General features: G+C 39.8%; 2 protein-coding genes across 2 annotated transcripts; both read right to left on the bottom strand.

Annotated features, from left to right (window-relative positions):
* Positions 1-504: 504 nt before the first annotated feature.
* LOC141336286 (stonustoxin subunit beta-like) lies at positions 505-19,556 on the bottom strand. Its single transcript, XM_073841842.1, has 4 exons — positions 19,471-19,556; positions 18,214-18,387; positions 16,152-16,198; positions 505-1,267 (listed from the first exon to the last, which is right to left on the bottom strand). The coding sequence occupies exons 1-4, from the start codon at positions 19,554-19,556 to the stop codon at positions 726-728; spliced, it is 849 nt and encodes a 282-aa protein (XP_073697943.1). The 3' UTR covers positions 505-725.
* A 921-nt stretch (positions 19,557-20,477) lies between these two features.
* Positions 20,478-22,452, bottom strand: LOC141336132 (NLR family CARD domain-containing protein 3-like). The gene has a single exon (XM_073841659.1). The coding sequence runs from the start codon at positions 22,305-22,307 to the stop codon at positions 20,478-20,480; it is 1,830 nt and encodes a 609-aa protein (XP_073697760.1). The 5' UTR covers positions 22,308-22,452.
* Positions 22,453-22,818: the final 366 nt, after the last annotated feature.

Genomic DNA, 22,818 nt, shown 5'->3' with positions numbered 1-22,818 from the left:
TGTCTTTGTTCAGGTTAAATTTTAAATATAGTATATATAGTCTCAAAAGACTAGTTTCCGATTGTATTTACAGCATTATATTAATGCACATGTTTGTAGAGATGAATCTAAGCAGACAGTGATGTGAATGTGATCTGAGTGAGAGCTGAGGCTCAATCTGTTGTGTTCATGGAGATCTAGTAAAGCAGAAAAGACCATTATTTCAGAAGAAGAGATGCTGATGAAGATTTTCTAGTGATCAAGCAGCAGATTAAAGCTCCTGAAAGACTGGAATTACAGCCAGATCAACTGTGTTCAGCAGCGATACTGTGAGTGTTTGGACACAATTCATTTAGAGAACTGAGTGTTAAATCACCGCAGACACAAAAATAAAGCAGACGATCAGGAGACAGATTCATTCTGAGTCAATTCAGCCTCTGTTTCATTCTGATCTCAATCACATTCATGATTATTCACACTGTCATCAGTTCATATCACAGATTCATAAACAAGTTCATCATTAAATGAGTCACAAATGTACTTTTATTAATTCTGATGATCAGTTTACAATATAAATATTAAAGCAAACATATTCCTCTATTAAAGATTCAGAACAGTATGTGTCTGATCTAGATTATAACTTCTGGATGACAATGAAAAACTAATTACAAATAAATGAATACAGATGTAATGATGTGAGATTAGATGACTGTGAACATCAGAAAGAGGATTTACAGACAGTCTCTCTATCGTTTAATATCACACAGAGACACTGAGGAACCAGGATCAACCGTAAATCCAGCACAGAGTGGTTGAGTGAATGTGGTGTATAATGTGTGTAAGTGTGTGAGTGTGTGTGTGTCAGAGACACTGTAGAAGGACAGAGAGCCCATCGACACGTCCACATACACTCCTGCTCTATTAGAAGATGAACGGATGTCAGGTATATCAGTGCTGGTATTATTGTGCCAGACAGTGAATCTGTGATCAGAGCAGAACAGACTCCAGGATTTGACATTTAATCCAAACACACAGTCTTCACTCCCTCCTTTCCTGCTGATTCCTTTATATGACACTGATATTTCAGCATCATCTCCGCTCCATTCAGTCTCCCAGTAACAGCGTCCAGTCAGACTCTCAACACACAGAACCTGAGGATAGTGATCAAATCTGTCTGGATGATCAGGATACGGCTGACGATCTTCCACACCTGTGATCTTCCTGTTGTCATCAGACAGAACGAGTCGAGTGTTTGCTGTGTTTGGATCCAGAGTGAGATCACAGGCATCTGAACACAAGAAGAGAGAAACATCAAGAACAGCTCAACAGTGAAGATGTCTGTGTGTGTTTACAGCTTTGACTAGATTTGTCCAGAATGTCCTCACTATTCACAGATGTGTTCACTAATATAGAGAAAGCTGGTTTAAATGTTAAAGCATAACGATAGCAGGTTTCTGCAGCAGCGGCTCGCTTTGGTTTTCAGATGATCCTGTGTGTGTTTGTGTGACTGTGAACAACATCAACACTTTCTATTTACAGTGTGTTTCTGCAGCGTTGATCATTGGAGCCAATCACAGACGTGTTTGTTGAGAGAGTGAACACAACGGCCAATCAGAGTCGTTTATTCAGAATCTGCTCAATACACCAGAGTTTGTTCAACATGAGCTCTCCCAGAAATATGAGAATAAATATAGAGATATATTTTAGGAAATATATTTCTTGGCCATTTTTTGATTATACAATATGTCACAAATTTCACTTTCACTGTATATATATATATATATATTTTTTTTTTTTTTACAGTATTTTTTAAATTTAGAAATATACTTTTAAAAATACATATTTTAAATAAATCAATAAAATATTATATATATATATACACACACATTTCTCACACAAAATTATCAAATGACTGGTAACAATGGCTGCCAAACAAAACCTGAAGTAAAAAACTTAAGTAAAATATTCTTATTTAAATAAAGCAATTTGCTAGCAATTTAACTAGCAATTTGCTTCCAAAAAATTTTTAAAATGGAATTTACTTAAAAAAAAAAAAATTACAGAATTTTAAAGTGGAAGATGGATGGATTTGCAAGTGAAATTTGTGTCATAATATAAAACAACAATGCCGGAAAAACCATAAGTCTTTGTGTGGATAAAAGGCCAAAATATTGAGAAAAACTTGCATTTTCCAATGTATCTAGATTAATATGGATGTAGCTTACAGTTTTTGTCATCTGCTTACACACACAATCTTTACTTGTCACACAATTTGTGAAAGCTGACACTCAAACACCAGAAGCACACACCAAATCTGCAAAACCATACGCTAATTCTCAGTCTTTGACTCGGTTTTAAATTTCGTAAAGCACTTTTTGCTAAACACAACACACAATTCTCTATGTAACACCCAAAAATCTAACAGGAAGTATCTTGATTTCCTTTTTCAAACACAAGCGATGAAGATGCCACACTAATAGATCAGTGCCTCACACTAACTCCTCTCTTGTGCAAACACTCATGGCTTTACTAAACACCAACTAAACATGGCTTTAGAATAGACCTTGGAATATGCTTTGGAATAATCACCTTTTTCAAAATTATGTTTGGTTTCAGTCCAGCTACTGTACACATGCTTGATATACACTACCAGTCAAAACTGTGAGATTTTTAAATGTTTTTTTATTGTCTTCTGCTCACCAAGCCTGCATCTATGTGATCCAAAATACAGCAAGAGCAGTAATATTGGGATATATTTTACTATTTACAGTTTTTCTCAGTTGCAAAAACACTATAACCAGACTTTTGACCTAAAATTACAAAACCATAAAAATGACACCCGTTTCCCTAAACTATAAACACTATTCTCCTGCTTTAGTCAGATTTGGTGAACTGTTACTGTAAAACTCTACACACAAATCCCTACATTTCTCCTCAAAGACCATGTGGTCATTTAGAAACACTAGCATTCAATATTGTTCACTTGAGTCTGCAAAGTTTGAGCTCAGTTAGCACACAATTATCCAAGTGGAAACACTTGACTTTCACTAATGAAGAGAAAATAGTTTAACCAATGATAAAGCAGTTCTATGAAATAGCTCAAAAGGTACATCTCATGAACCTTCAACTGGAAAACATATATGTGACCCTGGACCACAAAACATAAGGTCATAAGGTTAAATTTTACAAAACTGATATTTATACATCTAAAGCTATATAAATAAGCTTTCTATTGATGCATAGTTTGTTAGGATAGGACAATATTTGACCGAGATACATCTATTTGAAAATCAGGAATCTGAGGGTGCAAAAAAATCAAAATACTGAGAAAATCACCTTTAAAGTTTAGAGTTGTCCAAATTAGGTTCTTAACAATACATTTTACAAATCAAAAATTACATTTTGATATATTTACAGTAGGAATTTTACAAAAAATCTTCATGGAACATGATGTTTACCTAATTTCCTAATGATTTTTGGCATAAAAGAAAAATCTATAATTTTGACCCATACTATGTATTTTTGGCTATTGCTACAAATATACCCCAGCGACTTAAGACTGGTTTTGTGCTCCAGGGTCACATATAGACAGAGGACAACACAAGAGTTACAAATTCTGACAGTGGACTTTCTAGTTTTTATTTTCACTTTTGTGCCAATATTTCCTTTTCTTTTCTATCTCACAATGACGTTGCAAGGTGTTTTTATTTTTATTTTGTCAGACCACTAGTAAAAGTGTAACTGTGAATCTTATCCAGTCTTTTTGAATCAATATCCTACATACAGCAATGTGTAATTTTGATGAAGAAAAGTAGGAGGTGAAAGAGGAAGAGGAGGAGAAGAAGGAGGAGGAGGAATATGGCAATGTGGAAGAGAAAGAGGAAGGGCACGAAGACACGGATTGTCATATATTTTAGTTGATGCATGCCAGGGTTAAATCAGGCATGCAAATGTTGAAGAGATTCTTTGGCCTGTTCCAGACCAAAGATGGGATGCTGGGGCAGAATTATATTGACCTGAATATAGGAAGTTTGGTGAATTGAGTTAGAAGTTATGGATTTGTGTTTCGCAAATAAGGAACACATTTCTTGAAATGATGTATAAGCAAATAACTGTAATAAGTTAATTAAATATGCTCTAGTTATTTTTCCCTAGACATTCATTGTCATTCCTTTAGACACCCAGCTTTATCCGTCGCTTGAGCGTGGAATAGACGATAGCAGTGTTTCTCAACCCTGGTCCTGGGTGTCCCCCAACACTGCATAATTTGTGTCTCCATAATCAAACACACCTGATTCAACTCATCAGCTCATTAAAAGAAACTCCAGGACCTGAAATGAGTGTGTCAGATAGGAGAGACAAGGGAATTTCAAAATGTGCAGTGTTGGGGGAACCCAGGACCAGGGTATAATGCTGCGTTCACACCAAACGCGAATATGCGTCTAAAATCGCGCCTGCCGCGTCTAGTTATTCGCGTGACCACTTTGTGTTCATTCGCGCGTCAAGAGCGAAATCGACGCGCGTAAAAACAAAAGTTTGAAGCGAAATTTACGCGCGCCACGCGCGTCAGAGGCGAAAGTTTCAAACCCCGTTGGCGGCCATCTTTTTACAAGATTCTGTTGTTGATCGGTCATTTATCGAGAGAGTCACCGCTCTGTATTTGCTCTGGAGAGCAGAACAGCGGCGTAGGGATCATCGTCACCGTATTTGGGTCCACCAGACCCTTCGGAGGCGAACCCAGTTCGGCGAGTTTCATCACTTGCTCCAGGAGCTGCGCCTGGATGACGGCCGCTTTCAGCGGTACTTCCGCCTGTCCCGCGCCCAGTTCGATGACCTGCTTTCCCGCATCGGAGCGAGGGGATTTCAGGAGCGGTGGAACTTCCCTCTGTGCGTTGGAGCAGTATATGATGACAGAATTTTCATTTTAAAAGTGAACTACTCGTTTATGTCATTCCTCTTTTGATGTATAATAATTCTATAGGTCTGTGCCATTTTTTTTTGTTCAGGTTATTACTGTAAAATCTGTTATTTATTTTTGTTTTGATGATAAATGGAGCCAGCCTCCAAAAGTATTTAACCTGTCCTGTGATTTCTTTATTTTCCTCACACAACACTGTCCAGACACACTAAAGTATACTATTATTATTATTGTTCTGTTATTATAGTGTAGACACACTACACTAGAATAATGTTTCATATAATTAAGATTTAGATATGGAATAAATAGCATTCAATACAAAATGAATATGTGTCATATATGTGATAAAACACTTGCTTTGTTGTGCATTAGAACCGCACTAGGCATTTAGTATTCATGTTTCATATTTGAATGAGTGACTCCGGGCGGGCCTGCCGCCACAGCATCAAGCAGGCTCCTGATTGGTTAACACGGCGCGAATTGACGCAGAAGTTCAGATTTTTCAACTCGGGCGGCAGACGCGAATTCGCGTCAAACGCGCGATGCACAAAAAGCACAATTCGCGCGTAACGCGCCAGACGCTCAATTCGCGCCATTCGCGCGAACTAGACGCGCGAATGAGGCGAATTCGCGTCTATCGCGCCGCGCTAAACGCCAATTTGCGCCGCAAGAACTCCAGACGCGTCTTACCATTGACTTAACATTGAAATCACTCGCGCCAGACGCATATTCGCGTTTGGTGTGAACGCAGCATAAGACTATTGTCACGCCTCATGGACTGTCTGTTTGGTTTCTCCCTATGCCCATATTTGGTTCTTCCTGCTCATTAGTGTCATTCCCATCACCTGTCGTTGTAATTAGCACCCCTTTATAAGTTTGTTTGAATTCTGAGTTTCTTTGTCCAGCTTCAATGTTACCTACTGTGTGCATGTTCCAGTTTCCTTGTCTGTTTGTTTCCTTGCCTGAGGATTTATTAAAGACTTTGCATTTTCTTCTGCCGTGTTTTACATTCCCACACGCATCGTGATAGCTTTAGCCTACAAAAGACTCCTTGGTTAAAATGCAATTTTCCTGCTGTTCCTGGAGATCTACCTTCCTGAAGAGTTTAGTTCCAGCCCTGATCCAACACAGCTGTCTGTAATTATCAAGTGCTACCTAAAGTTGAATGAGCTGGTTCAGGTGTATTTGGTCAGGAATGGAGCTCAACTTTGTAGGATGGCAGATCTCCAGGAAAAGGGTTGGGCACCCCTGGTTTAAGTAAAATTACTAATGGCTTAAATGAATGACTATAATACCAAATTAATATAAGCTATTCTGTCTTAAGTCAAGTTAAGTTAGAACAAGTTGAATAAAACACATTTACTATATTTGTATGGGTAGAGGAGAATGGCCAATACAAAATAGTAGGACAGCCTCTTGAAAAACTATATGAACTTTCTTATCATAAGAACCTCTTAAGGCTGGCTATGAATATTGTTTCTAATCCTAGTCATATGTTGTATAATGAATTTGTACTTTTACCTTCCAAGCGTAGTTTCCAAGATTTAATCGGGTGAAATTAAAACATTCCTTTGTACACCAGGCTGTCCTAGAGCTAAACAAGACCCATGTAAAATGAAAGCTCCAGTGTTTTTTGTTTGTTTGCTTGTTTGTTTTTTTCCTGATTATATTGTATGTTTTGTCTGTTTGTAAAGAGTGTCAACATACCGTTACGCAAGACAAATTTCAGATTCGTCTGACAATTATAAAGTCATATCATATCAAAAAGAAATGAAGAAAACACCATGTAATCTTCGTAAACGCATACACAATGAAATGCGCTCATGTGACTGGGGCTTTAGTGCCATCTGGGCCGCTGCTTTTCTTCAGCTCAGCTGCGTGAGGATTGCGAGCTGTGTGTGTGTGGATTGGTCAAGGCTAAAAGGGGCGGAACGAAAGTCCCAAAATTCAAATGAATCAAATAGAATCGACTCGGAAGAGATAAACATTTCTGGAAATTTCTCCATATAATGGACTTAAATGGTGCTTTGAAATTTGAACCTCCAAAATTTTGTTTAAATGCGGCTTCAAAGGGCTGTAAATGATCCGACGAAGAAGGGTCATGTCTACCGAAACGATCGGTCATTTTCTCAGAATTGTTTTTTTTATATACCTTTTAAGCACTGAATCTAGTCTAGCACTAGTGCTGTGATGCGCATTCACGATGCTACGTAATCACTTCAAAGGTCAAAGGACAGCAGCGAGATTCCTGCTCTGTTGGCAATGGCTGGCATTTTCCACACTTGCACCACCATGTCTCGTTTGAATGCGTTTTGCCCGAGGCTTGTGTCATCGCCGCTGCCGTATTTTCTCTCTGACTGAGTTCATCGTTTCTGTATACTGGCTCAAAAAGGTAGGGAATGGCAAAAAACTCCATCTCATGTTCTCCTCCAGCAACAGAAACATCTGAAATTGTTTGTCTTTGCAATTTCGCTTTGTAAACACTGGGTCTGTAGTTCCGCATGTCATTTCGACGTGATTACGTAGTATGTAACGTCGAGAACGTGCATCACAGCCCTAGTGCTACAGCTTCATTGCTTAAAAGGTATATAAAAAATATTTTTCTAAGAAAATGACTGATCGTTTTGGTAGACAAGACCCTTCTTCGTCTGCCGGAATTGTTTACAGCCCTTTGAAGCTGCATTTAAACTGCATTTTGAAGGTTCAAATTTCGGAGCACCATTTAAGTCTATTATATAAATAAATTTCCAAAAAAGTTTATTTAAAAAAAAATTATTTCTTGACGACTGAAGAAAAAAGACAAACATCTTGGATGTCAATGGGGTGAGTAAATTATCTGTGAATTGTTGTTCTGAAAGTGAACTAATCCTTTTGTATTGTTACCTCCTATATTTCAAGTCTTGTTTTTATTTTTTTGAAGCTATTTCTCTGTTTTTCTTTATTTGGATGTGGCCCCTTTAAGAGTCAGACCATGTGACCTTTAATAAGGAAGCAAGCATACATGGCACAGAGAGCAGCATATTCAGTGTTTCAGAAGCCTTTCCAGTGATATTTGCATACATCTTATGCCTGTTGTAGCATCGTGGGTATGTACTGAATGTTTTAAACAAGATCTACGATTGCAGATCAGTATTTTGAGACAGTGTTACATTCTAGGAAGCTGATTGTTAGAAGCCTGTCACTTTCTATCTACCTCACTATAGTTAAGGGACTTTTTGTTGTGGTAATGGTCTTTCTGTTCCTAGTTCAGTAAAAGTTTATATTAATACATTTACAATAAAAAATGTCTGTTTAAATTCATGTAACAGATAAAGGAAAAAGGAAAACATTGATTTAATTCATTTCTTTTGAGAATCTGTACATTTAAAAGGCAAGCTAAGTGTTAATTATGCCTTTTGTACATTTCAGTTTCACCTTTCTTCGCAAACGTCAATAAACCTGTGGACGAAGAGTTAATGTCTTCAGAGTCTTGATGTCAAGAAAGAGTTTACCTGGCTGTCAAGTTATATACTGCACATATACCAAGGGCAGCAAAGTGAAACCACGACTTTTAGGCAAGATAACGCAATAAAGCTGACCGATAACAACAAAAGCATTGTCACACATAGCCAATGGACATCTATGAGATTATCGGTGTATGAAGAGATACACCATCAGACCGTGCCATGGCAACAGAAACATCTTCATTAAAGACGCGCTCTCATGCTTCATGCTCTTCAGCACGATCAAGTACATCGTCAACTGGGTCAGCAGCAGCTAAGGCGAGAGCGAGAGCAGAAGCAGCAAAAGCGCGTCTTGCCTTCGCCGAAGAGGAAGTTAATCTAAAGCTACAAAAAGCCAAGGTGGAGGCGTCTATGGAAATGCTCAAGCATAAGAAAGAGGCAGCTGCAGCAGTCGCAGAAGCAGAGGCGCTGGAAGCTGCTATTGATGAGAATGTTGAGAAACACAGTTGCAAGCTTAGTTTGAATTCTGCTCCCTTGGAAACTACGCAACGCACGAAACAATATGTCATTGACCAAACCAAAGTACGAGAGACCGAACTCCAGATGCGTGATGTCCCTCCAAAATCAGAACTGAGCCCAAGTTATAGCATTTCAGCTTCACATCTCAAACCTGAAGCCAAACCTTTCCTTTCACGCCAAACCAGTGTTTCCTTCCAACCACCTGATCTTACCTCTAAGCAGCCATGCACCCATAAAAATGAGTATGCTCTGGAGCCATGTGAAGTTGGACATGGAAACATCCATTCTACTCCTCTGCAACATTTAAGAACACAAAATAACAACAGTCATCCAACTCCTCTATCCTACCCCATATCCCCTAACTTGCATAATGACAACTCAAACATAAATGACTTTGTAAGATATCTGGCTCGTCGTGAGCTTGTGGCAACGGGTTTGCTGCAGTTTAATGACAAACCTCAGAATTACCGAGCTTGGAAACGTTCTTTTCAGAACGCAACTACTGATTTAAACCTAACTCCAAGTGAAGAGATGGATCTCTTGCTGAAGTGGCTTGGAAAAGAGTCAGCAGAGCATGTCGAACAGATAAGGGCAATACATATCAATCATTCACAAGCAGGACTGGATATGGCATGGGACAGACTTGATCAAACATATGGCTCAATGGAGGTCATAGAAGACGCCCTGTTCAAACGAATTGACGCCTTTCCTAAAATACCCAACAGAGACTTTTCTAAACTGACAAAACTAAGCGATCTGCTAATGGAGCTTCAGGCTGCTAAGGCTGAAGGAGACTTGCCTGGTCTTGCGTTCTTAGACACAGCAAGAGGCGTAAATCCAATAGTGCAGAAACTTCCATTTCGGTTGCAAGAAAGATGGGCATCAGTAGGTGCAGCATACAAACGACTAAACCATGTTCCATATCCTCCCTTTGCCTACTTCGTAGACTTTGTTAGCCAGGAGGCAAGCATTGGAAATGATCCAAGCTTCAACTTTGTCTCTCACATAGACATGTCTACCAAGATGGAGAAGTCAGCTTGGAAGCCTAGTAAGCAACGAGAAATCTCTGTACACAAGACAGCGGTATCTTCAAGAGTTTCCACGGATGCTGGTGAGCCCTCAAATAAATCTGAGGACTGCGATAAACTATGTCCCATTCATAGAAAACCACATCCTCTGAACAAATGCCGTGCTTTCCGGGAAAAGCCCATTGACGCTCGCAAGGCATTTTTAAGAGAGAATAATGTGTGCTTTAAATGCTGTGCTTCGACATCACATATTGCAAAGAACTGTAAGACTAAAGTACAATGTTCACAATGTGAAAGTGAAAGACACCACACAGCACTCCACCCTGGACCTGCACCCTGGGCAGAGGTAGACCCTGCTACAGAGCACGGCGGGGAGGTCGAGGAAATGTCCCCTCAATCTCAAGTCACCAGTAAATGCACAGAAGTCTGTGGGCAATATCAAACAGACAGATCTTGCTCTAAAATATGTCTTGTAAAAGTTTTTCCAGCTGGCCGTAGAGACGAGGCAGTGAAACTATATGCAATTCTGGACGAACAGAGCAACAGATCACTGGTTCGTTCACAGTTCTTTGAAGTGTTCAATGACCAAAGTCCGAGTGCTCCTTACATATTGAGAACATGCGCGGGAGTAAAAGAGTCAGCTGGAAGAAGGGCCAGTGGCTATGAGGTGGAATCTTTAGATGGAACTGTTCGCATACCATTGCCAAGCCTTATAGAATGCAATGACATTCCTGATAATAGAGACGAGATTCCAACCCCTGATGTGGCTCGCAGTCATACACACCTAAAGTCGATGGCACACCTCATTCCAGAACAGGACCCACAAGCCCAAATTATGCTTCTCTTAGGTCGGGACATTATAAGAGTTCATAAAGTCCGTAAACAGGTGAATGGCCCACATAATCTGCCCTATGCTCAGAAGTTGGATCTGGGATGGGTCATCGTAGGCAATGTATGTCTACGAAATGTCCACAAACCACTGACAATCAGAACCTTCCACACAAACACTATAGAACCAAAACGCCCGACGCTCTTTGATCCATGTCCTAATGTCTTCCATGTTAAGGAAACATACAAAGACATCCGAATAACAAACTACTCCCTGACAGATTCTGTGGATGAATCTTTCCATGAGGCTGACCACTTGGGATGCACCGTGTTTAAGCGAACCAAAGATGACAACCAAGTGGCTCCTTCAATTCAGGACACCTCTTTCATGAAAATCATGGATGAAGGTCTACAAAAGGATTCGAACAACAGCTGGGTAGCACCATTACCTTTTAAGAGTCCACGTCCACGCCTTCCTAACAACAGGCCTCAAGCACTGAAACGTCTTATGTCTCTTAAGCGCAACCTTGAAAGAAAGCCTGTTACAAGAGAACACTTCCTCAGCTTCATGGACAAGATATTTAAAAATGGCCATGCTGAGTTAGCTCCTCCTCTGAGCGAAAGAGAAGAACGATGGTACCTGCCAACATTCGGAGTGTACCATCCGAAGAAACCTAACCAAATCAGAGTAGTTTTCGATTCGAGTGCCCAACACAGTGGTATATCACTCAATGATGTGCTTTTAACTGGGCCTGACCTGAACAACACACTGCTGGGAGTACTGATTCGATTCAGGAAAGAAGCCATTGCCTTTACTGCAGATATAGAACAGATGTTCTACTGTTTTTTAGTAAGGGAAGAAGACAGAAACTTCCTACGTTTTCTGTGGTTTCAGGACAATGACCTTTCCAAAGACATTGTGGATTATCGCATGAGGGTCCATGTCTTTGGTAATAGCCCCTCGCCCGCTGTGGCTATACATTGTCTACATCAGTCTGTTAAGATTGGCAATTTCCATATCGACCCTGATGTCAAGCATTTCGTTATGCGTGACTTCTATGTAGATGACGGGCTGAAGTCCCTGCCTACAGTGGAAGCTGCTATCAGTTTGCTAAAAAAAACGCAAGATGTTCTCTCCAAATCAAATCTGAGACTACATAAGATCGCAGCAAACAACAAAGAGGTCATGGAAGCCTTTCCATCCACAGACCATGCAGGTGACCTAAAAGATCTAGACTTGGAGGCAGACAAGCTGCCAATGCAGCGTAGTCTTGGACTTAATTGGGACCTTCATACTGACTGTTTCCTTTTCAGTGTCAGTGATGAGGTTAAACCTTACACCCGGCGAGGTGTCCTATCCACTATCAACAGCCTCTATGATCCTCTTGGATTTGTAGCACCAATCACAATCCAAGGCAAGGCTATTCTGAGAGAACTTACTTCTGTAAATGGTGACTGGGATGCTCCACTGCCACAAGAAATGGAGGGAGTTTGGACCTCATGGAGAGTTTCCTTGTTAGGGCTTTCTAGTTTTTCCATCCCCAGAGCCTATTCTGAGACTTCACCATCGGCAGCGGTCAGGAGGGAATTGTGTGTCTTTTCTGACGCATCTATCAAAGCCATTGCTGCAGTGACTTATTTAAAAGTCACAGATGCTGCAGGGAATAATCACATTGGGTTTGTAATGGGGAAAGCCAAACTTGCCCCCCGCCCTGAGCACACAGTACCAAGACTTGAACTTTGTGCGGCAGTGCTTGCCGTTGAGTTGGCAGACCTAATTTCAATTGAACTGGACCTTCAGCTTGATGCTATAACCTATTACTCAGACAGTAAGGTGGTTCTCGGGTACATTTGTAATGAGACCAGGCGTTTCTATGTTTACGTCAGCAACCGGGTACAGCGTATCCGAAGGTCCTCCAATCCAGATCAGTGGCGATATGTGCCGACAGACCAAAACCCGGCAGATCATGCAACTCGTTTTGTTTCTGCAGCCCACTTACAAAAAACCAACTGGCTAAGTGGACCCAAATTTCTGCTCACACCAGAACGAGGTACCTCTGAGAGCACTTTCAACCTTGTTGATCCAAGTTCAGACCCAGATGTACGGCCTCTAGCGTCCACTTTAAGCACCACAACACTATCTAAGCAGCTTGGCTCCCAACGGTTTGCCAAATTCTCTTCTTGGAAGTCACTAACAGGTGCAATCACTCGCCTAATTCACATAACTCACCATTTCAAAACAGCTGAGAAAGGAAACAGTGCCTGTAAGGGCAGGCATCACTGTAAAGCAGAGTTCACAGTGGAGGAATCCAATAAAGCTTCAGCCATCATCATCCGAGCGGTACAAGAGGAAGTTTATAGTCAAGAGATCAAATGTATCCAAAAGCAAGAGAGGATTCCAAAAAGTAGTCCTCTTCATACTCTGGATCCATTCATTGATGTGCAAGGTCTTCTGAGGGTCGGAGGTCGTCTCCAACGATCAAGCCTTAATCAGAGTGAGAAGACACCTTTGATAATTCCTGGAAAGCACCACATTGCTACTTTGCTGATTAGACACCAACATGAGCATATCCACCATCAAGGCCGTCACTTTACTGAAGGAGCTGTCCGTGCAGCCGGTTTTTGGATAGTTGGTGGGAAACGGAGAGTGAGCAGCATCATACATCAGTGTGTAATGTGCAGACGGCTCAGAGCTCCACTTAGCATCCAAAAAATGGCCAGCCTTCCTGCAGATCGTCTCTCCACAGACCCTCCCTTTACCAATGTTGGACTGGATGTATTTGGCCCTTGGAGTGTCTCCTCACGTCGGACGAGAGGAGGATTTTCTCAAAGCAAGAGGTGGGCTGTGATTTTTACATGTATGAGCATAAGGGCTGTTCATATTGAAGTTATAGAATCCCTTGACACATCCAGCTTCATCAATGCTCTTAGACGTTTTCTTGCTGTGCGCGGACCTGTCAAACACATTCGTTCAGACCGGGGCACAAACTTTGTCGGTGCATGTAAGGACTTGAAGATACCTTCAAACATTGACAGCAAAACTGTGAAAACGTATCTGTCAGACCAAGGTTGCACTTGGACTTTTAATCCTCCACATGCTTCCCATTTCGGTGGAACATGGGAAAGAATGATTGGACTTGCAAGAAGAATTCTTGACTCCATGTTCCTCCAGCTGAAAGACAAACTTACCCACGAGGTGCTGGTGACCTTCATGGCAGAGGTCGCAGCCATTATCAATGCAAGACCTCTTGTTCCTGTGACAACGGACCCTGATGAGTCATTCATACTGACCCCAGCAGTTCTTCTCACGCAAAAGGTGAACTTTGTTGCTGCACCTGCAGGCGAGTTTGGAGTTACAGACTTGTACAAGTGCCAGTGGCGGCAAGTTCAACACCTTTCCAACACATTCTGGGACAGATGGCGGAAGCAATTCCTACCAACCCTACAGGCACGCAAAAAATGGCAGGCCGTTCATCCAAATGTTAAACCAGGAAGTGTTGTCCTCCTTAAGAACAGTCAAGTACCACGTAATGAATGGCCTCTTGGACTGGTAACACAGACTTTCCCTAGCCAAGACGGGAAGGTGCGTCAGGTTGAGGTCAAAGTCATCAAACCAGGAGGTTTTACCCTTTTTCTCAGGCCTGTTACAGAAATAGTGCTTTTGCTTCCCCCAGATTCTAAAGTAGATGGATAGTGGTAAATTGTGAGTGATGTGTAAGCACATCAGGCGGGGAGTGTATTGTTACCTCCTATATTTCAAGTCTTGTTTTTATTTTTTTGAAGCTATTTCTGTTTTTCTTTATTTGGATGTGGCCCCTTTAAGAGTCAGACCATGTGACCTTTAATAAGGAAGCAAGCATACATGGCACAGAGAGCAGCATATTCAGTGTTTCAGAAGCCTTTCCAGTGATATTTGCATACATCTTATGCCTGTTGTAGCATCGTGGGTATGTACTGAATGTTTTAAACAAGATCTACGATTGCAGATCAGTATTTTGAGACAGTGTTACATTCTAGGAAGCTGATTGTTAGAAGCCTGTCACTTTCTATCTACCTCACTATAGTTAAGGGACTTTTTGTTGTGGTAATGGTCTTTCTGTTCCTAGTTCAGTAAAAGTTTATATTAATACATTTACAATAAAAAATGTCTGTTTAAATTCATGTAACAGATAAAGGAAAAAGGAAAACATTGATTTAATTCATTTCTTTTGAGAATCTGTACATTTAAAAGGCAAGCTAAGTGTTAATTATGCCTTTTGTACATTTCAGTTTCACCTTTCTTCGCAAACGTCAATAAACCTGTGGACGAAGAGTTAATGTCTTCAGAGTCTTGATGTCAAGAAAGAGTTTACCTGGCTGTCAAGTTATATACTGCACATATACCAAGGGCAGCACACCTTTAATGAGATAATTAGTGATTAATTAAGTGATGATTGATCATTAGTGAAGACACTTGATGTTAACAAGCAGAATCACCAAAGGAGAAAATCACAATTTATAAGCAACATTATAGTGGTCACTGTTTGCAGTTGTGTGCATATCGGCAGCATTTTGAGACGTTTTTTTTCATCAGGATCCACAAGTGATTTTCACTGGCGAATTCACTCGCATGGCGCTTAATAAAAAACAGAAATACATCAGTACACAAGCTATCGCTGCACAACATTACGCTTCTGACACTTGCTTGTCACACAGAAGAAGAAGAGAGCCAGTATTTATGTGCTTGTCAAAACCATTCACGCACTTTTTTGTTAACTGCTAAACAGAACGTTGAATTTTTCAAGCAGCAGATCTGCAATTCCTCTCCATAACAACTCCCTTTTATCCAGATTTTTGTAGTTGCTCTGGCGTTTGTAAAAAAAACCTTTGTGTTCAGACACCAAAGACACCAGCAACTCCACATTCATCTTGCCTTGAGGCCTCTTCATCTACTTTCATCTTCCTCTTGTGTCCTCATCAACACAAGAAAGCAAAAGTGAAGTTTACACACAATAATTCAAAATTCTTCACACTTGTTTCTAAATATTTAAGTATACAAAATCAAAGCCAGTTCAAAGTGGACAGATGGCACGACTGCATCCGTGGTTTTGAGAGTTTCAGAAGAGTGCAAATACCAGATGATGGAAGAGGAGTAAGAGCAAAACCAAAAACAGTCTTTCCAGATTAAATCAGAGCTGCTGTAATAGACCATGTTCTTGTGCATGGAATGACAGAGGCAGAACAAAGAGTTACACAGTTTTTACTATTCATTATCTTTGTTCTAATGTCTGTCATTCAATTTTACTTCTTCAAATGTTATTTCAATTCACTTGATTGTTCCAAATGAGTGAGTGAGTGAGAGAGAGAGGGAGAGAGAGAGAGAGAGAGAGAGAGAGAGAGAGAGAGAGAGAGAGAGAGAGAGAGAGAGAGAGAGAGAGTGTGTGAGTGTAGACCTACACTTTCGTAGTCCTGCTGTCATCATGATCTCTCCTCCATGATCCACACTATAAACACACAAACACACATTAATGTAGATCTGCATCATTCACACACATTTAGTATGTCAGAATCAGTGATGGACATACTTGAGTATCTCTAGTTTATAGTTTGGATCCTCCAGTTTGTGGTTGAGCAGCTGTACTCCTGATTCTCCTGGGTGATTGTAGCTCAGATCCAGCTCTCTCAGGTGTGAGGGGTTTGAACTCAGAGCTGAAGACAAATAACCACAGCCTTCCTCTGTCACCATACAGCCAGACAACCTACAGACACACACAGAAAAATCATCTACAGACTAGGGGTGGCACGGTTCACAAAACCGGTTCGGTTTGTATCACGGTTTTAGGGTCACGGTTTGGCCAAAAGTAAGGTACGCACACGCATTTAAAGCAATTTTAATACCCCACGTTTAGAGAACGACTCTCCAATGCACGCAAATTAGGCTACATAAAATATTGAAGCTGTTATTAGTATGTGGGCTAATAAATTGTGTAGTTGTCTATTAATAGCTCTGTATCATGCTTGAAGATTCTGTCTCTGTTTGCACTTTGAATTTCGAAAGAGTAGCCTATTTTGATTATGGCTGTATTTATTGTCTACACGACTAAAAAAGAACTGTGTCATTTATTTTTTGTTATTTATAATATATTTTGTCATTAATTAGATTTTAATCTAAATGCAGTGGTTGCCTCTAATTTAAATGGCTGTACCTATAATAGAGAAAATAAACATCTTGTTCATGTACTCATATTATCATTCATTCTTGTCCCTTGCTTAAGGCGTAAACTAAATATATTAAAAAGGCTTTCAGAATCAGCCCATTTGCTTGTAAAATATCGGCAATCAAAATCGACCATGAAGAATCAAGATCGGTGCTACATGCTAATTTTTCTGAAGAAGAACTGTTGAGTGATTTCAGGTGATCTTAAAAGGTTAGTTCACCAAAAAAATGAAAATTCTGTCATTAATAACTCACCCTAATGTTGTTCCAAACCCATAAGACCTTTAGTTTATCTTCAAAACACAAATGAAGATCATTTGGATTTAATCAAAGAGCTTTCTGATCCTCCTATATTTACTGGATATGCATTTTCAATGCCCAGAAAGGAACCAAAAACATAGTCAAAATAAGTCAATGTGATATAAGTGGTTCAATCATAATTATATGAAGCTGCGAGAATACTTCTGTGTGCAAAGTAAACAAAAATAACTTTATTCAAAAATTTATCTATGGGAGATTCAAAAAGCTCTTGGATTAAATCCAAAATATCTTCATTTGTAGATAATTAATGACAGAATTTAAATTTTGGGGTGAACTAAACCTTTAAGCAGCAGTGAGCCTCACAAATACTTAAATCTGATAAAACTGTTTGAACTTTATTAAAAAACATTCACTGATATATTGTCTTAACTACACTTTGTTCATTTTGTGCTTTTGTTCCTTTGTTTATTGGTCTTAGAAATAAGCCTGATGTGAAAATGTCACAAACATCCTGAAAAAGTAATCTTGTTAAAATACATTTCTTAAAATAAAAGTATCGAAAAAAGTATCGTTCGGAAACCGGTATCGAATTCAGGGTATCGTGTCGAACATTTTGGAACGATACCCAGCCCTACGTATGACCTGCGGTGCGCTTGCGGCATACTGAACAGTTAACAGTATGTTTTTATCTTGATGCGGCGTAGACGCGCCTGGAAAAAAAGATGCTACATGTGAACGGCCCCTGGGCAGCCTTCCTTATCTCTTCCACTTGCCATTTCTACACGTGACGTAAACTGCAGCACTCCACTTTTACAGTCTGTATGCCCACACACCTCTTATTTCACACCAAAAGGACACTCATTACGTGCACGAGGCTACATTGTGCATGCGTTGAACCGTGTGACGCACACACGCACTGAACCGAGATGAGCAAACAGAACGGTTCGGTTTTTTTCCATGTACCGTGCCACCCCTACTACAGGCACACATCAAAATTATGACCAGCTGACTGTCAATTATCTCTTGTATGTTCTTCAGTACCTCAGTATCTGCAGCTGACAGTTTGGACTCTTCAGTCCATCAGAAATAATCTTTACACCAGAGTCCTGCAGGTCATTGTTACTCAGATCCAGCTCTCTCAGGACACAGTTTGAGGATTGAAGAGCTGATGACAAACTCTCACAACACTGAGCAGAGAGATTACAGCCAGAAAGTCTGGAAGAGATAAATAATAATAATAATAATAAAGACATGTAAAGAGGTTTTTAATAGTACAATGACAAAACAACAGAAAAGAACAAGTAGAACAAGAATAAGTTACCAATCAAATGAAATCATTAACAAAATTAATTTGTACTACAGAAGTGGCACAGAAGAACACAAAAGTGTCTTGTAGGTGTATTTTCATGTTTAATGAGGTTCAGAGGCGGCAAGAGAGCAATCAAATTCATAAATTCATGTTGAGAATAATGTTTTAAACATAACATTTTGAATATAGAAATATTAAATGATTTAAATCACTGAAAATATATTTAAAACTGATTTAATTACTGAATCATATCATCCATTTGATTTGTTTGAACGGCTGATTTATTCAGGAATAAAACAAGTGACTGTCTTTATGAATGGGAAAATGAATCATTGATGCATTTAAAAACACGTTAGTTTATAAACTAAACACCGCTGTGTTTGAATGGAGATGTGCAGCGGCTCATTTGTGACTTGTTTCAAACTATTTGTGACGACAAATTAGAGCAAAATTAGACAAAAGTGTTATAGTCAGACAATGTAAGTCACTTAATAATAACTTCTTGTGTAACTGTTGTATTAAAGCTGTCTGCTGATATCCTCTTGAGCAGTGCATTGATATGCAGCACCTTTGCACTTCGGGCACTTTAGTTTGGGCACATAATGTCCTTACGACAGAAGAAAGAAAGACACAAACATCTTGGATGACAAGAGAGTGAGTACATATCTGGATATCTGTTTATCTGTTTTGTTTGTTAAATGTAAGTTTTCATTTTTTAAAGTAACGATCAAGCGGCAGACAGTGAGTTGATCAGAGCATATGTTTGATCAATTTAGTCTTCTTAAATCATCACGACTTGCCTAAAATAAAAATTCTAGATATAAAACAGTTCAAGCATATCACAATGTTAAATGCTTAACCGATATAAATGTGTGCTGCTAGACCCATATCCAGTCGTTTGTGTGGAGAGTGGAAGCTGAAGTGCAGGACATGGAGGCTTCAGATGATCACTCTTTAAGATTTTTTTCAGTGGAAATAATTTAAAATACGAAACTCCATTTGAGACGCTGTTGATAGTCGCAGTAGCCTGATATCGTGTTGTTTCCACCAGCGCACCAATGTTTTTCATCACCATTATTGATGAATGTGTAAAATATAAACATAAGGAGAAGCCTAAAACAAGTCCGATCCAGACCCACATCTGAGCTATGACCTGAGAATTGTCCAGCTCAGCCCTAGGGCCGTAAATAAGTCCGCTGGGGCCCGTCTGGCTCTGGCTAAAATACAAGGCTCCAACCCAGAAGAGTTTCACTGAACTTACAATTGTGACATAAATATTATGATTGTACTTCTGACAAATTGTGACCATTTACTTGTTTCACATAAATACAGCGCTTTCATGTTTTAACTCATTCAAAGGAACGATTTCATGAAAAACTGATCAACATTTTCTTAGCTCATGGGCATATATTTGTTGTCTTGTCATGAGGACTGTTCTGTAAACCAGAATAGATGTGTCAAAGATGGACAGATAATGAATAAGAACATGTGTGACCTGCTGAAATGTTTCTAAACCTGTTGTGACATTAATTTGATCCTGATGGTGACAAAGTAATTATGTGTTAGAAAACTGAACCTATATCTCTCATAATAGGTGCTGTAATAGTCAAACAGCTGGAACATTAAACATTTATTATTAATAATTAGTGAAGATTAAATGTTATATTATTATTGCTATAGATATTACCAGTAATGTATGTCACTATTTTATCTTCATTCACAAGTGAAAATGTCTGAATTCCAGCTTTACTGATGAATAGTGTCTGTCTCTTTGCTTCATCTGCTGCTGATTTAATGAATGAGTTTCACATCAGACTGAGTGTATTTACTGCAGCACTAACACACATTTTGATCAACTATCTACTGTATTAAGAGTGTTGTGACTCATTTGAGATTCTGGCCTGTTATTTAGGAGAAAATCTCTCATTTAGGAACATTTATTTTAAAGGGGTCAGATTCATTATTTAATATGATACTTTAGTTAATGATTAAACACTCACAGAGCTTTTCTGCAGTTGATCACAGCTGGTATCAGTCTTCTTCTGCCCTCATCTGATGTGTTGTATTTCATGGTGTCCAGTTCATCCAGCGGCTCCTCTGACATCTGAATCATGTAGGAGATTGTTGAGCAGTGACCAGCAGAGAGTTTATTATATGAGTGTTTGTCTGATTTCACAAACTCCTGAATCTCTCTGGACAGAGTCTGATCTTTCACTTCCAGCAGACAGAGGAACAGATTGATGGATTGACCAGCTGAGAGACCAGAATCATCTTTTTCTGAGAGATGATCATTATCTTTGATCTTGTATTTAATGTACTCTGTGGTTCTCCTGATGGTCTCTGAGCTGTTCTCTGTGTGTGTCAGTAGATCCTGTAAGAGTCTCTGATTGGACTCCAGTGAGACGCCCAGCAGAAACCGCAGGAACAGATCCAGCTGTCCATTCTCACTCTTAAGGGCTTTATCTACTGCTGATCTTAGTAGACCATACAGAGAGACTTTATCAGACATATATCCATATGTACTGTCAGAATATCTTCCAGGGTAATACTCATAGTCAAGTATAGATTCATCCAGTGTCTCTGTGTTCTTCGTTAAATAGCAGTAAAGCTCATAGAAAGCAGCCAGAAACTCCTGAAAGCTCAGATGAATGAAGCTGTAGACTTTCCTCTGATGAATCACAGATTCCTCCTTAAAGATCTCAGTGCAAATCCCAGAATACACTGAGGCATCAGTGACGTCTATGCCGCTCTCAATCAGGTCCTCCTCATAGAACATCACATTGCCCTTCATCAGCTGTTTGAAAGCCACTTCAGCAAGTTTCACAATCACTTCTCTGTTGGACTGCAGGAGTTTCTCTGGATCTCTCTCTTCATACTTCTGGTTCCTCATGTTGATCTGAATCAGCAGGAAGTGGATGTACATTTCAGTCAGAGTTTGAGGGATTTCTGCACTCAGATCTTCTTCCAGGATCTTCTGAAGCACAGTGGATGAGATCCAGCAGAAGACGGGGATGTGGCACATGATGTGGAGGCTTCTTGCTCTTCTGATGTGTGAGATGATTCTGCTGGCTTGATGCTGGTCACTGATTCTCTTCCTGAAATATTCCTCCTTCTGAGGCTCATTGAATCCCTGAATTTCTGTCAGACGGTTGATGTATTTGGAGGGGATCTGATTGGCTGCTGCTGGTCTGGAGGTGATCCAGATGAGAGCAGAGGGAAGCAGTTCTCCTTTCATGAGGTTTGACATCAACACACCCACTGATGAAGCCTCAGTCACATCACAAACTTTCTGATCATCTGAAAACATCAGTGTGATTCTGCTTTCATCCAGACCATCAAAGATGAACACAACTTTACACTCCTCATAAATCTTTGAGTCCAGATCTTGAAGTTCAGGATGAAAGTCCAGCAGAAGTCTGTGAAGACTGTACTGATGATCTCGGATCAAGTTCAGCTCTCGAAATGGAAGCACAAACATGAAATCTACATCCTGATTGGCTTTTCCCTCGACCCAGTCCAGAATGAGCTTCTGCACAGAGACGGTTTTTCCGATTCCAGCGATGCCTTTAGTAAGAACAGTCTTGATTTGGTCTTTCTCCTCATATCCTGGTTCAGATGAGGCTGTAAAGATGTCATTGCAGTAGATCAGAGTGTCTTGTGAGTGTTGTGTTCTGGCTGTTTTCTCCATCTGTAAAACCTCATGTTCTTCATTCACTCCTTCTCTCTCTCCCTCTATGATGTAGAGCTGTGTGTAGATGCTGTTCAGGAGGGTTTCATTCTCCTGGAGTTTCAGTCCCTCAAATAATCTCTCATACTTGTTCTTCATGCTGGTTTTGTGTCTGTCTTTGACTCTCTGTAGTTCATCATTCACTGGTTGATCATTTCTATCCAGGATCGGTGTAACAGGAGTGAATGTACTGGTCAGACGGATGGCAGAGGGTCTAAACTGTAAGTTGGAGACTTCATTTATTCTGCTGACACAACAACAACAAAAAGACAATACATTATAATCATGAAAAAGTACTGAAATGCACAAAGTTAAAATGACATTGTAAATCAATACAGATGTCATTCTTATATTTTTTGTCAAATTATTGTCTTGCATATTAACTTCATTTTAAGTTTATTTGCATAACACTTTTTGTAATGCACACTGTTCCAAAGCAGCTTCACAGATAAGAAAATACACAGAAAAGGAAAGTCTTTTAATTCTCCTATAGCAAACAGTGACAACAAACTCTCTGAGATTAAACAACTTCCTCCTCAAACTGACATCACAGGATCTGTTATAATTTCCTCATATCTAGTATTTCAATCACCATCACTAATTTGTCTTG

Source organism: Garra rufa, chromosome 6 (genome assembly GCF_049309525.1).
Source record: "Garra rufa chromosome 6, GarRuf1.0, whole genome shotgun sequence".
NCBI classification, from domain to species: domain Eukaryota; kingdom Metazoa; phylum Chordata; class Actinopteri; order Cypriniformes; family Cyprinidae; genus Garra; species Garra rufa.
The sequence above is the reverse complement of the archived record's forward strand: the minus strand, read 5'-3'. Positions and strand labels throughout refer to the sequence as shown.

Coding starts and splice junctions, on each gene's coding strand:
- LOC141336286 (XM_073841842.1), bottom strand. CDS start 19,556: ATGGTGATGAAAAACATTGGTGCGCTGGTGGAAACAACACGATATCAG. Junction 16,199..18,213: donor TGTCAGCTGCAGATACTGAG/GTACTGAAGAAC, acceptor GTGTGTTTATAG/TGTGGATCATGGAGGAGAGA. Junction 1,268..16,151: donor GACAGCAGGACTACGAAAGT/GTAGGTCTACAC, acceptor TCTTGTGTTCAG/ATGCCTGTGATCTCACTCTG.
- LOC141336132 (XM_073841659.1), bottom strand. CDS start 22,307: ATGAAGAACAAGTATGAGAGATTATTTGAGGGACTGAAACTCCAGGAG.